The sequence below is a fragment of the Magnolia sinica genome, chromosome 10 (assembly GCF_029962835.1).
Source record: "Magnolia sinica isolate HGM2019 chromosome 10, MsV1, whole genome shotgun sequence".
Classification (NCBI taxonomy): Eukaryota; Viridiplantae; Streptophyta; class Magnoliopsida; order Magnoliales; family Magnoliaceae; genus Magnolia; species Magnolia sinica.
In genome coordinates this window covers 9,149,285-9,163,738 of record NC_080582.1, presented here as the reverse complement: position 1 = coordinate 9,163,738, position 14,454 = coordinate 9,149,285, and the positions used below count along the sequence as shown (strand labels likewise).

At 39.1% G+C, this 14,454-nt stretch overlaps 1 protein-coding gene across 1 annotated transcript in view; it reads left to right on the top strand.

Annotated features, from left to right (window-relative positions):
- The window catches only part of LOC131217316 (oligopeptide transporter 5-like), a gene marked incomplete at its 5' end in the record, with an annotated part of 28,539 nt that extends 14,668 nt beyond the window's left edge, over positions 1–13,871 (top strand). Inside the window, 5 exons of the mRNA XM_058212228.1 lie at positions 9,138–9,235; positions 9,519–10,091; positions 11,391–11,655; positions 11,808–11,990; positions 13,127–13,871. Of these exons, the coding sequence (XP_058068211.1) occupies positions 9,138–9,235; positions 9,519–10,091; positions 11,391–11,655; positions 11,808–11,990; positions 13,127–13,747 (1,740 nt within the window). The remainder of the gene's footprint in view (positions 1–9,137; positions 9,236–9,518; positions 10,092–11,390; positions 11,656–11,807; positions 11,991–13,126) is intronic.
- Between the last annotated feature and the right edge of the window lie 583 nt (positions 13,872–14,454).

Genomic DNA, 14,454 nt, shown 5'->3' with positions numbered 1-14,454 from the left:
TGAGAAGAGGGTTTGCTCAAAACAGATTTTTCAAAATCTCAACCCCAAATCTCAATGATTTTCAAGATAGAAAGCTTCAAGAGAGAAAAGGAAGCAATCTTGACACAAATATGCAAGAAAAACGGATTTGGAACACTAACCTTGAAGAACTTGAAGGATGAGTTCGACGAGTCGAAGTTCGGCTCCAAGGAGAAGAAAGAAGAAATGAGGAAGAAAGTGAAAAATCCCCAATATGAAGTGAAATCCGTGCTCCACGACTGGTCGTGAGTATCTACGACCGGTCGTAGTACGACTGGTCGTGTATACTCACGACTGGTCGTATAAACCCCAAAAATTCAATATCTTGCAATTTACCCAAAAATAGGAATTCAATCTAGCAAATATATACAATATTATACAAGAAGGCATAAATTATCAATTTAAAATGCACATGCCAAGATCAAATTTCATCTTTTTGAACCTCCCTTTTATCGAGAGGTTTTGTGAAAATGTCAACTCGTTGATCTTCAGTAGGAATATATTCTAGAGATATAACTTTTCTTCTACTAATTCCCTTATATAATGAAATCTAATGTCAATGTGCTTAGTACGAGAATGCTGAATAGAATTTTTTCAAATATTTATCGCACTGGAATTATGACAATGTAATAACATAGAATCTGTTTAATTCCATAATCACTTAGCATTCGTTGCATCCAAACAAGTCGTGTACATGCATTACCAGCAATAATATTTCAATTGTTGAAAGTGATATAGAATTTTGTTTCTTACTAAACCAGAAACTAAACAATTTCCAATAAAAACAACCACCACCGGTTGATTTTCTATCATCTAGATTACCACCCCAGTCAGAGTACCCAACTAATTGAACATTGGTTTCATGAGGATACCAGAGACCGAGAATTACAGGTATTTGCGACATATCTAATAATCCGCTTGACAACAGCAATCAAATGAGATTCTTTTGGATCGATTGATATCTTGCGCAAATACCAACACTTAGAGAAATATCAGTCTACTAGCTAGATATAACAAACTACCAATCATACTCCGATAAAGTTTTGAGTCAACATTTTTACCATTAGAGTCTTTTGATAGTTTCGTGGTAGTACTCATAGGAGTATCGAAATTCTTACCATTCTCAAATCCAAATCTCTTGATTAGATTCAAGGCATACTTAGATTGAGAAATGAATATTCCTTCGATTGTTGCTTTACTTGCAATCCAAGGAAATAAGTCAATTCCCCAACCATGCTCATTTCAAACCGTGATTTCATCAAATCTGCAAACTCAGTAGTCAAGTTAGTACAAGTTGATCCATAAATGATATCATCAACATAAATCTGTACCATTAAGATATGATCATTTTGTTTTTTAACAAACAGAGTTTTATCAATAGATCCCATTTGAAAATTATGAGTTAAAAGAAATTTCGTTAGTTTCTCATACCATGCCCTAGGTGCTTGTTTTAATCCATAAAGTGCCTTTTAAGCCGATACACATAATCAGTATTTTTGGAATCTTCAAATCCCATTGGCTGCTCAACATAGACTTCTTCATGTAAATCGCCATTTAGAAAAGCACTTTTCACATCCATCCGATAGATCTTTATCTTTTTAAAACATGCAATGGATATAAATAGTCTGATAGATTCAAGACGTGCTATCGGTGCAAAGGTTTCATCGAAATCAATCCCTTCAATTTGAGTATAACCTTGTACCACCAGTCTAGCCTTGTTTCTAATTATATTTCCACGTTCATCGACTTATTTTTGAAAATCCATTTTGTTCCAATGATGTGTTTATCTTTAGGTCTTGGTACGAGATACCAAACATCATTTCTTATGAATTGGTTGAGTTCATCTTGCATCGCAACAATCCAGTTCTCATCGAAGCGCTTCTTTTACGTTAGATGGTTCAATTTGGGATGTAAAACATACATAATTACATATATCCTCAAGTTGTCTACGGGTGCGAACACCGGTGAGAGGGTTTCCAAGAATTTGTGTGGTTGGATGATCTTTAACAGTCCTCAACTCAGAATCAGTTTGATTTGATGAAGTATCAGGTTTATCAATGATTAGTACTTCATCATTATCTGAATTAGAAGTTGGTGTGTTTAAATGATCATCAATGACAACATTAATGGATTCTTGAATCACACCAGTCCTTTTGTTCATGACCCTATAAGATCTACTTTTTAAAGAGTATCCTAGAAAAATACCTTCATCAATCTTCTTATCGAACTTTCCCTAATTTTCACGATAACGTAAAATATAGCACTTTCTGCCAAAAACTCGAAAGTATTTAACAGTAGGCTTTTTATTGAACCACAATTCGTAAGCCGTCTTATTATTATCTTTTTTTTGTGTAGACTCGGTTAATAATATAGCAAGCTGTGTTGACTGCTTTAGCCCAAAGATTTTTAGAGAGCTTCATGCTATTCAACATGACATTAGCCATTTCTTGAAGCACCCTATTCTTCCTTTCTACAATTCCATTTTGTTGTGGAGTTTTGGGAGCAGAGAATTCATGTAATATTCCTAGGTCGGTACAGAACTTCTCAAAATTGCTATTCTCAAATTCAGATCCATGATCACTACGAATTTTACTGATTTGAGAAGATTTTTCAGTTTGAATCCTTTTGAGAACTTTTCTTACTTCTTCAAGGGTTTCAGATTTATCCCTTAAGAAGACTACCCAAGTGAATCTGGTAAAGTCATCAACTATTACCAAGATATACTTTTTACCACCACGACTTTCCGTTCTGGTAGGTCCTATCAAGTCCATGTGGAGAAGTTCGAGTGGTCTTGATGTGGTATTTGAATTCACCTTTTTGTGTGAGTTCTTTGTTTGTTTGCCTATCTGGCATTCACCACATATTTTATCTAATTTATGAAGTTTGGGTAAACCTCTTACAAGTTCTCGTTTGCTCAATCGATATAAGTTTCGATAATGTACATGTCCAAGACGTTTGTGCCATAAATCAGTCTCGTCTGTATGGACCATGTAACATGTTTGATTAGATGAGCTGGATTCACTAATAATATAGCAATTTTCAGACGTTCTATGTCCAGTTAATATTACAGAACCCTTATTATTTAATATCTCACAGCTTTGATTAGAAAACCGAACATTATGGTTATTATCACATATTTGTGATATACTAAGCAAGTTGTGCTTTAGGCCTTCAACATATAAAACATTTTTAAACACAGGAAGATTAAAAAGTTGAACCGTACCTTGGCCTATTATCTTGCAGTTGCTACCATCACCAAATGTGACTGACCCATCAGTCATATCTTTCAGATCGGTGAATAAAGCTTTGTCACCTGTCATATGCCTGGAGCATCCACTGTCTAGGTACCACTTTGAATGACTTGTTGCTTTGAAAGCGGTGTGAGCAACCAAGCAGGTGACTTTAGGAATCCATTTCATAATTGTTTTGGGTTTAGGAACATAGTTGGTCTTCTTTTGTGTATACTTGTAGGAATGACCTATAGAGTTAGATTTTAATAGCTCCTTGAGTAAATCAACTATCTTTTCAGCTAGTGGATTTCGATTCTGATTAAAGTGACATGGCTGTTTCTAGGTTTTTGAAAAGTTTTTGAATTTTTAGAAAAATCTTGATAAGTACTTTTCCCTTTTGAGTTTGAGGACTCTCCTTTAACAAACATAGGAGGAGTATACTTTTGTTTAGGAGGTAGATTTTTATCATACCCCAACCCGGATCGATCGCCACATTTTCTTGATCCGGATAAAAGTTTTTCTAACTTTGGATCACCTTGGGCATATTTCCATGTGTCCTTTAAACTCAGAAGAGAAGATACTTCAGTTTTAAGTTTCTCAATTTCAGATTTTAAATCAACAATTAGGGAGTTTTTGAATTCCAAATCGCATTTTGATTTTTCAAAACAATCTGAAATTTGTGATTTTTCTAAAACAAGCGATTCAAAACAATTTTTGAGTTTAGAAAACTTTTCTTTTTGAAGTTTAAGTTTGATGAATTTTACAACTTTCCTTATATAGGGCTTTGTAAGCGTCTTGAAGATCATCTCCATTTTCACATTCACTATTCAGATTTTCTTCACTTGTAGAGTCATTATCTGAAAATGTGAATTTGGCTAGAGTTATAAGAGCTTTAACTTCATTGCCCGACTCAGTTTCAGAATCTTCTGATTCAGAAGAACCTTCAGAATCAGATGATTCATCCCATGTAGCCAACATACCCTTCTTCTTGGGTTTGTCCCTTTTAGGACATCTATTTGCTAAGTGCCCATATTCTAGACAGTTGTAACATTGACTATCTTTCAAAGATTTTCGAGATTTGGGTCTAAACTTCTTTTTGTCATTTGATTTTTGAAAATCAACTCTTTTCTTGCTTTTGAAAATCTTATAAAATTTTTAGCTAAAAGAGCAATGTCATCTTCTGAATCAGAATTTTCTTTTGAACTACATTTAGAAGATTTTAGAGCGATAGATTTACCTTTAGGAGCTTTAAAGTTTAACTCATAGGTTTGTAGAGAACCAACTAGTTCTTCAACCCTCATATTATCCGTATCACGAAGTTCCTGGATTGCGGTTACTTTAGAATTGAACCGTTCAAGAAGTGAGCGTAATATTTTTGCACATACTTTACTTTCTGGGATTTTATCGCCAAGACCCCACATTGAGTTTACAATGTCATTCAATCTAGTGTAAAAGTCCATAAACATCTCATTTTCCTCCATATGAATTTCTTCAAATCGGTTGTGAGGAGTTGGACTTTAGATTTTTGACAATTGTAGTACCCTCGTGTGTCATTTCTAATATATCCCAAGCTTGCTTTGCAGAATCACAAGAAATGATTCTTGTGAACTCAGCCGGTGAGAGTGCGCAAGTAAGTGCATGTAGTGCTTGAGCAGTTGCTCTACTCTCACTTTTCTCAAGGGTGGTCCATTGGTAATATGGTGTGGTTTTCATAGACTTTGAACCATCAACCCCAGAACTTCCATGATAGGAGGATTCCATTCACCACCGTGGCTTGCCACACATTTTCATCCATTGATTTGAGGAAGATCCTCATTCGGCTTTCCAATAAGCATAGTTGGAGCCATCAAAGGGTGGAGGCCTAGTGATCGAAAGGCTATCAAAATTTGACATCTTAATAGCTTAAATCGTTAGCTCAGAATTAAATCCAAGAATTAAAAAGGAGCTATTAGGCTCGATACCACTTGAAAAGGCCAAGCTATATGTCCTAGAGGGGGTGAATAGGACAATGCCAAATAAAAACTTATAACAGCGGAATAATAAAGAAAATGATAGCCAAATTAAATAATAATGCAAGAAAGAAAAACAACCTCAAAATTCAGATCTTGAGAGGTTGATACAAACGTTATTCTAAGGACAACCTTACACCAAAAACAGAGTTTATGGTAGGACAACCTTATTTCTAGAAAGGTCTTTGTATCAAATCTCAAATCGAAGAGGAATACAAAAACAAATATGAACCGAATTGAAATAACTTGTAATTAAAGATGTATTGTTCTAGGGATAACCATACACCATAAAAATGGCAGGGTAACCTTGTGAACAACTTTCAAAATGAAATTGAAAAACAAGTTTATAAAGGAATAGCAGAAAGTAAATTCTAAGCTATTACAACATTGTCACAAAGCTTGAAATAATTACAACATTCACCACCATACATACATCACACAAAAGAATAAAAACAATTAAAAGAATAAATCAATCAACCACAACTCAAAGGATTTATAGTGGTTCGCCTGTGTGTTCACCAACTGTTATCCAACAGCCACACAAAAAGCTACTCCACTCCTAATATCCTCACACAGGGGATATTAGCGTTCACTAAAGATAGGTTTTCCCAGGTTCACCCAAAACCCTTACAATTGTGTCTTTGTATGTGGGCTTACACAATTAAAAAAACCCCCCACTTCTGAGTTTTCCTGGCTCTCCTCAGATAACCAAAATAACAAGATTTTTCTGGCAAATCTTGAAAGAAACCAAAATAATAGAAAGGAATTTACAATATGTAAAATACCTGAATATCTTCTTCGTTGTAGCAGCCCGGTAGAACCAAATCAAAGTAGATGATTGAATGTCCAAGTTCAATGTCCAGTACTCGATTACAATGGTTCTAATTCTAATAGATTTTAAATTAAACCAAATAGGGCTTGCCTTAATTGATTTTGATTCCAAAGAAAGGGAATAACAATTCCTCTTTTCAAATCAGATTGGAATAAAAGAAACAAAATCAATTAAAATAAAGCTAAGGAAAGAAGATATTAAATAAGCACACTTAGCTTAGATGGAGCACAGAATTATCTCTCAGAAGTTCGACGAAGATTGGCTTGAATACTATAATTAAATCGATGATTTCTTCCGAGATTTGTGCACTATTTATAGGTGAGAAGATCAGTTCTTCGACTCGTCTAGAGTGCTCTTCGACTAGTCGAAGCCATAACGTATATTTGAAAGATTAGGCGGGATAAGCGCAGACGTTCTACGATCGGTCGTAGCTCTCCTACGATCGTCGTAGGTCACCTACGATCGGTCGTAGGTTTCCTTCGACCGGTCGTAGGTCCTGAATATCTTCGCCGACTTCGAGTCGAGATTCTACGACCGTCGAAGATGCGTAAACACTGCCTACGATCGGTCGAATGCATTCCGTGACTAGTCAAGGCCAACAGATTTTATCCTAATTTGTAACAAACTTACGATCGATCCAGGAAATGTTTTAGATTAGTCGAACCTAAGTCTAGACTAGTCGAAGATTAGCCTAACTAGTCGAAGAACAGACCAATCACATGAAAAATAACATTCGGCTTATGTATCCGAAATGACCTACTTCTAAGGTCATCCTATGGTCAAACAAACCTCAATCATGAAGTATGGACATTGAAACAAGAGACCATGAAGAATGAGCCTTGAAGTCTTGATGTAGACTAAACCTTGAAGTAGCTCAATCATGAAAGTGGCTTGAGTTTCACTTGAGTCTTGAAATCAACTTGAGTCTTGCCTTGTACTTTCTTTTTCTTTTCAACTTGAGTCTTGTGAGCAGTTCTTGCATTCAAGAGTCTTGTCTTGTGATCAGTTCTTTCATTCAAGATCTTGAGTCTTGTACTTGAGAGCGTTGCTTGATGTGAGCTTAGCTTGTACATGTATGTTGATCCTTGAGAGAGCTTCACTTATGCAAGTTATATATAAAGAGTATAATAGTGATTTTGGCACTACAAATTTGACAACAAAATGACTCAGATTTGAGCCTGACTGTGTACGTGGCGACCCGGGATACGTATAACCAAACGTCCCCTCAACCCTAGCGCAGTCAACATTCAATGCGCCGGCATCTCCTCGCGCCATTCCGATCTGCACATGGTTAACATTCAAGGTGCCAATGTCTTTTCACCTTTTAGCATCCACATGGCACCACCCAATTTGACAAGTTGAAGTGTCTCAACACCTCTGGCCACGTGTACGACGCCCAATGGCCAGAACAACAAAAATGGTTATCTTCGTGTAAGGCACGGGTTTCAAAAGTTATCATGGCGACGCTACGTCCGAGGCCATTATTGTAAGAATGGCGATGATTCACTCCGCTAAGGCTTGATTCGCTTTCCTGAACATGTAACTCTCTGACTCTGGGCTTGAACTTAGAGAGTAGGGGGTTTCTGTTGTGGGTAAATCTGAACCGAGTCACATAATCTGGGCCGAGTCGCATTTAGGTGAATTTTGGCACCAATGAGCAAAGCCTCCGACTGATATACATCTGACCCCGAGCATTCGACTCAAGGCGAGTGTCCAACCCGAGGCGACTATCTGACCCGAGTATTGTTAACTCGGGATGGAGGAACAGTGATAACATGCTCGAGCCGACCCGTCCTTTGCGACAACTTTCTCGCAAAGGCCCGAAGGCCAATAGCCGTCGCGTATCCGTCCTGGGTCACACGCCTCCGACCTAAACTTCTCTGCTTAGTGCATCAACGGTTGAGGGATCGAGTGGTTGGCTCGGATCCCAGAATCTTGGGGTTGGCTCGGATCTCAGCCATGGGGTCAACTCGGATGAGCACAACCTAGCAACGAACTGACGGGAGCGATCTTCTGGGCACGATATGCGGGCGCAATCCCTGGGCACAATCTCCGAGCGTGATTCTCGAGTGCGATCTCCAGATACGCTCGAGCCAACCCTCAGGTATAAATATGGATCACTTCTACAAGAATAGGTATGTAACATCTTACGCCCTAAACTTTAACTACTCTACTTACCAGATTCCTAACCTAATTTTGGCATCGGAGGGTCCCCTGCTCTAGCTAGGGTCTCCTTTGTCCTTTTCGTGTGCAGGTCTACTGAGTTCAGAGCCAGCCGACAAGGCTCGTTTAGGGGCGACTAGATTTTTGCATCGACACTAATAAAAAAACCTCAACGATTTAAAGTTAAAGTGAATATATATTATTTAATCTTTTATAAATAACAAAATGATATAATTTATCTGTTCTAAGCAAACTTTTAAAGATTTTTTTTTTTTTTTAAATAAAAATTATAACTGATTCTTTAAACCTCCAGCAATTCAAAAACATAAAATGAAAGTGTTAAAATAATAGAGAACAAGTATAATTTGAACTATAAATCATATGATTCAAATTATAAAATGGTAAGATTCATTAAAAAAACGGATTCATAAGTGGGTTTCAAATCATTTTGATTAAGATTCAACGCAAATCATAAATTGTAAATCATAGGATTTTGATAACAATGGACCCAAGTGATAGAAGATGCCCCCAATTATATCCTTTATTGGACGATTACAACGCTATGAGAATGGAAAATAATAAGTAAAGAAAAAAAAAAACCAACAAAATACCAAAACAACTCTAAAAATCAAATGGCTAGGATCTTCCTGATGTGCCACAAATGAAGGGCTTGGATCTTTGACAATGTGCCATGGACGTAGGTTGTGAATCAGTTGTACGTACAACTCCTTGGGTAGTTGAATGGTACAAGATTTTGCGGGCATCCCATCCATGGATGGCTTCAAGTGTATTAACAATTTAGCCCATCTGATGAAATCTTTACATGTGCTAGATTATTAATTGAACGGTGGAAATTTAATGGGATACTGTGATTGGAATGTGTAGATGCTGGGATATGGATGGGCAGGTGTCTTTAGGAAGTACCTGGTTGAATCTCCATACATGTGGTGGCCCAGTAACCTTGTCCAAGTCTCCCTCTTCAGGTACTCTCTCTTATCTCTCAAATGAAAATTCTCCACATTGTACAAATAACCAACACGAACAATCTTTTTACTGTGACCTATCAAGGATGGAGCCCATCAGATGGACGGCTAAGAATGAGGCTTTCGTGCCATTGGCCCACATCAATGAAGTACTTAGCTGTCCATCAGGTGGCCCCACCATCATGTCAACTCATTATGTAGGCTATGGCATTTGAATTAATCTTCCACACGAAAATACATTCATGATGTGGGCCCACTAACACATTGTTTGTGAGATGTGCAGAGCATTGCATGAGAAAGAGAAGAGGCCAAAGGGAGGGCTAACAAGGCTGCAATTTTTCCTTATGGTCATGATATCAAGCTTCGCTTATTACCTTATCCCTAACTATTTCTTCCCTTCAATAACTGCCCTTTCGATTATTTGCTGGATATGGAAGAACTCGGTCACGGCCCAACAGATCGGGGCTGGAAACTCGGGTCTCGGTATCGGGTCTATTGGCCTTGATTGGGCAACCTTATCGGGTTTCACTGGTAGCCCATTGGCCACCCCAGGGTTCGCGATCATCAACCTATTAATCGGATTTGTCTTGATAGTCTACATCGTCACCCCTATCTCGTACTGGAACAACTGGTACAATGGCAAACGTTTTCCGATCTTCTCATCGCACGTCTTCGATGCCTACGGGAACAAGTACAATATTTCACGTGTGATTAACGAAGCGACATTCAATCTCGACAAGCATGGGTACGATAATTACAGCCAAATACATCTCAGCAACTTCTTCGCCTTCAGTTATGGGCTCAGCTTCGCGACTCTGGGGGCCACTTTGACCCACGTGGCACTGTTTCATGGGAGGTACGTGTCTGATCTTCATGTCGTTCATCCACGTGGACAATGCTTGCTTATTGATAAAAGACAAACTTATGTACGTAGCCATGTTGTACAATCACAAGCATATAATCAGGTGGGATACACACATGGAGCCATTTAAAATCATGCATAAGCACATATACTCATTTTCCTTCGTCCACTTGAGTTTTCGAATGGTCTCTTTTTTAATGAGGTGCAACCGATCAAGTGGCTGTAGCTAGAGGTGGGCATTGAGTCGAGGCGGACCGGATTTGGTCCAACTCGACTCAATTCGATTTTTTCAAGAACTTGACCGAAACTCGATCCGATCTAGGACCAAGTCCAGTAGGGCTAACTCGATCTGATCCAAATCTTTATTTGCCTCACCCAACTTAGTTAGGGAAACTGAGTTGGATCGAGTCGAGTTTGTTTGGTTGATTCGGACTGGGATGAGTCAAGTCTTGCCGGAGACTTTCGCCCTAGGAAGGAAACAGGAGGGAAATTGGAAGAGAGAGGGAGAGAAAGGAGGAGAGAAAGAAGGAAAAGAGGGAACTCAGGAGAAAAAAAAGGACCTTGTGCGGCGCCGCTCGGGTAGGGATGGGTTAGGGTTCACTGTTCAGGTAAAAGAGGAGTAAAAGTAAGTTTTTTTTTTTAAAATAGTTATTTAAACTACCCGATTGGATCAATTCTGGATCGGATCGAATCAGATTGGCTATTGACCCGAACTCGACTCGATGTGTAGTCGGATCTGAGTGGGTCTACTCGATCCAACCCGATCATGGCTTTCGGTTCGAGTCGGATCGGATCCGATTGGTTCGAACGAGTTGGATCCATTAGTTCGGGTCAGATCCTGCCCAGCTCTAACTGTAGCCCACATTCCATCTGGAGGTTTCTAAAATGACCATAGGCCTCCCAATGGTCCCCCACTGTTTCCTTTCGTGTGGCCCTCCTAAGTTATGATTCAGACCCAATTTTGGAATCTAGGCTTAACATTAGGTGGTCCATATGATGGATGGTCTGGATGGAACTCATAATACATCACCATGGGCGCCTCACAGCTTGAACATTACCTTTGAATAAAAGTAAAAGAGGAAAATAACTACCAGACTATGATCTAGATCATTAATCTGAGCCATCCATCTGATAAATATCTCGCTTTTGTAGGGCCCATGCAAATGGCACATTTTGGATGATCTAGATCAATGGACAAATGTTCCATTCACTCCATATTCTCTTAATTTTGAGATGTGATTAATCCACTCTAATCTTGTTGGTTCCTCTAAACCTGCATATATGTGATCACAGCTCCATCTGGCAGCTGACGAGGAAAGCTGTAGGGAGGTCCAGCGTTCAGATGGAGGACGTCCATAACAGATTAATGAAAAAATACAAACCAGTCCCTCAATGGTGGTTCCATATCATCTTAGTATCCATGGTTGCTCTATCCATCCTCACATGTGAAGGCTTTGGCAAGCAGTTGCAGCTTCCCTACTGGGGTATCTTTCTAGCGTGTGCACTGGCTCTATTCTACACCCTACCAATAGGGATCATCACAGCCACTACTAACCAGGTATTATTTATTTATTTATTATTTTAAAATCCAGATCTTCAAGGTGGGCCACATCTTTATGATGGCTTGGATCTCATACATTTGCTAAGATTGATTTTATTTTTTTATTTTTTATGGACTTATATATTTAACCAAACGCTTTATGTCTTCAGCAACCAGGACTAAACGTTATAACGGAGTTGATAATCGGGTATATGTACCCGGGGAAGCCCCTTGCCAACGTGGCTTTCAAGACCTACGGTTATATTAGCATGACTCAGGCGATCCAGTTCCTTGCGGATTTCAAGCTGGGCCATTACATGAAGATCCCTCCTAGATCCATGTTCGTTGCTCAGGTACGTGATCTTTCACCGTTTAATTTATGGATTTCGTCCATATACGGATTAGATCCCCTTATTTCTGCCATGCATTTCGTCCCAAATTCTTTCTAGGCTACCGGTTGAAACTTATTTGGTGCATGACCCACCGTCCAGAACTCAGATCATGATAACATAATATGTCCGGGCCTTTTACCGAAAGTCAGCCTAACTAGCTTTTCGTGGGGTTCAACTAACACAGGGTTTGAATCCACGAAGCTTCCTGGAATACTCGCGGAGACTTTTCAAATCCATGAGAAAAAAACAAAAATATATAAATAATATTTTAAAAAATTCATAAATTTATTGACAAATAAATAAACGAATTTACACCATGGAAAAAGTTTGGGAATTAAACTATAACTAAAACTCTTATAAAAAGCAACTTCGTATAAATAGTAAACTTATTATTTATAGACAGTGGTAATTCCTACTAGTGCTCATGTTTTTTTTAGCTAAAAATAGTAGGTGTAATATTTGACTTTACCATGTTGATCTTCTAATTATTCTAAACAATTTTCATGTTGAGCGAAGCTCCCAAAGCCCAGGATATCAAGAGTTATAACCTAACTAAACCTGTTTTTTTTTTTTATAAATAAAATTAAATAAATACACTCACGCCCATAGTGGGATTTCACCACCTATGGGTACTTGAACCCTTGCCAAGTGTTGAAACTCCTGAGATTCTACCGCCAAAGCAAGCGTTGGGACAAAACCTAACTAAAACTTATTATAAATAGTAAAAATGTAAATGAGGTAGGAATTCGACAGTAGAATTGATGGTATTTCACAAATTTGGCATACCGGACTTGTAGCAGGGTTGGGTGGCTAAAGTAGATCATCCTACCTAAAATAATATATGACACTTTAATACGGTTTGCGACGCCCTGACCTGACGTACGTGAATGTCCGAGAACGGCTCTAAGACCAACGGGCACATCTTACATGGCTGCAGCCAATGTACACATGCACGTGTACATTGAATCGCAAAACCTGCACCTCTGTGGGCCCCACTGTAATTCTGACTCAACTCAAAATGGACCAAGTCGATCCGAGTCGATGAGTCTGAAAACCATACTAACACATTCCATGTTTGTGTTTGTTCACGAGCTCAGCTCTCAGGCACGGTGATTGCATCTACGGTCTACTTCGCCACTGCATGGTGGCTGCTCTCAACCGTTGAAAACATCTGCGACCCGTCATTGCTTCCTGATGGTAGCCCTTGGACGTGCCCCAGCGACGATGTGTTCTTTAGCGCTTCCATCATCTGGGGCTTGGTGGGCCCACTTCGCATGTTTGGCCGTCTTGGCGTCTATGAGACCGTTAACTGGTTCTTTCTCATTGGTGTGATCTCACCCATCCTTGTCTACGCCCTGGCCCGTCTATTCCCCAACCAAAGGTGGATATCATTGATCCATATGCCTGTGATCTTGGGGGCCACTGGGAACATGCCACCTGGCCGGGCTGTCAATTACATAACCTTTTTTATTGTGGGCATTTTCTTCAACTTCTATGTGTACAGAAAGTTCAGGGGTTGGTGGGCCAGGCACAACTACATCTTATCCGCTGGTTTGGATGCTGGTGTTGCTTTGATGGGTGTATTGATGTACGTTGCTCTTCAGGGATATAATATCTATGGGATGAGTTGGTGGGGTCTGGATGCTGATGATCATTGCCCGCTGGCCAGTTGCCCTACAGCTCCAGGCGTGATCGTTGAAGGGTGTCCAGTGTTTTGATGGGTGGTGGATATGTTTATATGATTTGGTGAATTGACGGTTGGATTTGCATTTGTTTTGATGTTGATTATGCATATGATGATGTGCACATGGATTTGGTTTGCCTCGCTTGTATTTTTTTTTTTAATTTTTTTTTAAATATTTTACATTGATGGTTGCAGGACTTCACAAAGCATTCTATTTCGGGCGCGGATTAGATACTACAAGGTCAGTAGCCAAATGGGTCCTTGCTCTTTCTCCGGTGGTAGACTCTTAGGAGTTTCAACACCTGGTTGAGGGTTCGAGTACCCATAGGTGGTGAAATCCCACTACGGCGTGAGTGTGTGGTGGCGTGTGTGCGTGTGTAAAAAATAAAAATTTTAAAAAAATCACTATTGAAGTGACATCACCAAGTTCTATGGACCCCACCATGATGCATGTGTTGTATCCATGCCGTCCAACCATTTGTAGAGATCTTTTTATGGTATGAGAAAAAGAATGAGATAGATCTAAAGTTCAAGTGGACCCCACCATAGAAAACAGTGGGGACAATGACATCCACCGTTCAAAACTTCTTAGGGGCTGCAAAAGTTTCTGATCAAGCTTACATTTTTGTTTTCACTTCATCTATCTCTAGGTTAACTTATGAATAGGTTGATCTAAAAAATACATCATGGGGGACCCTATAATTGTTTCAACGGTGGGTGTGACTGATCCCGCAGTTTTCT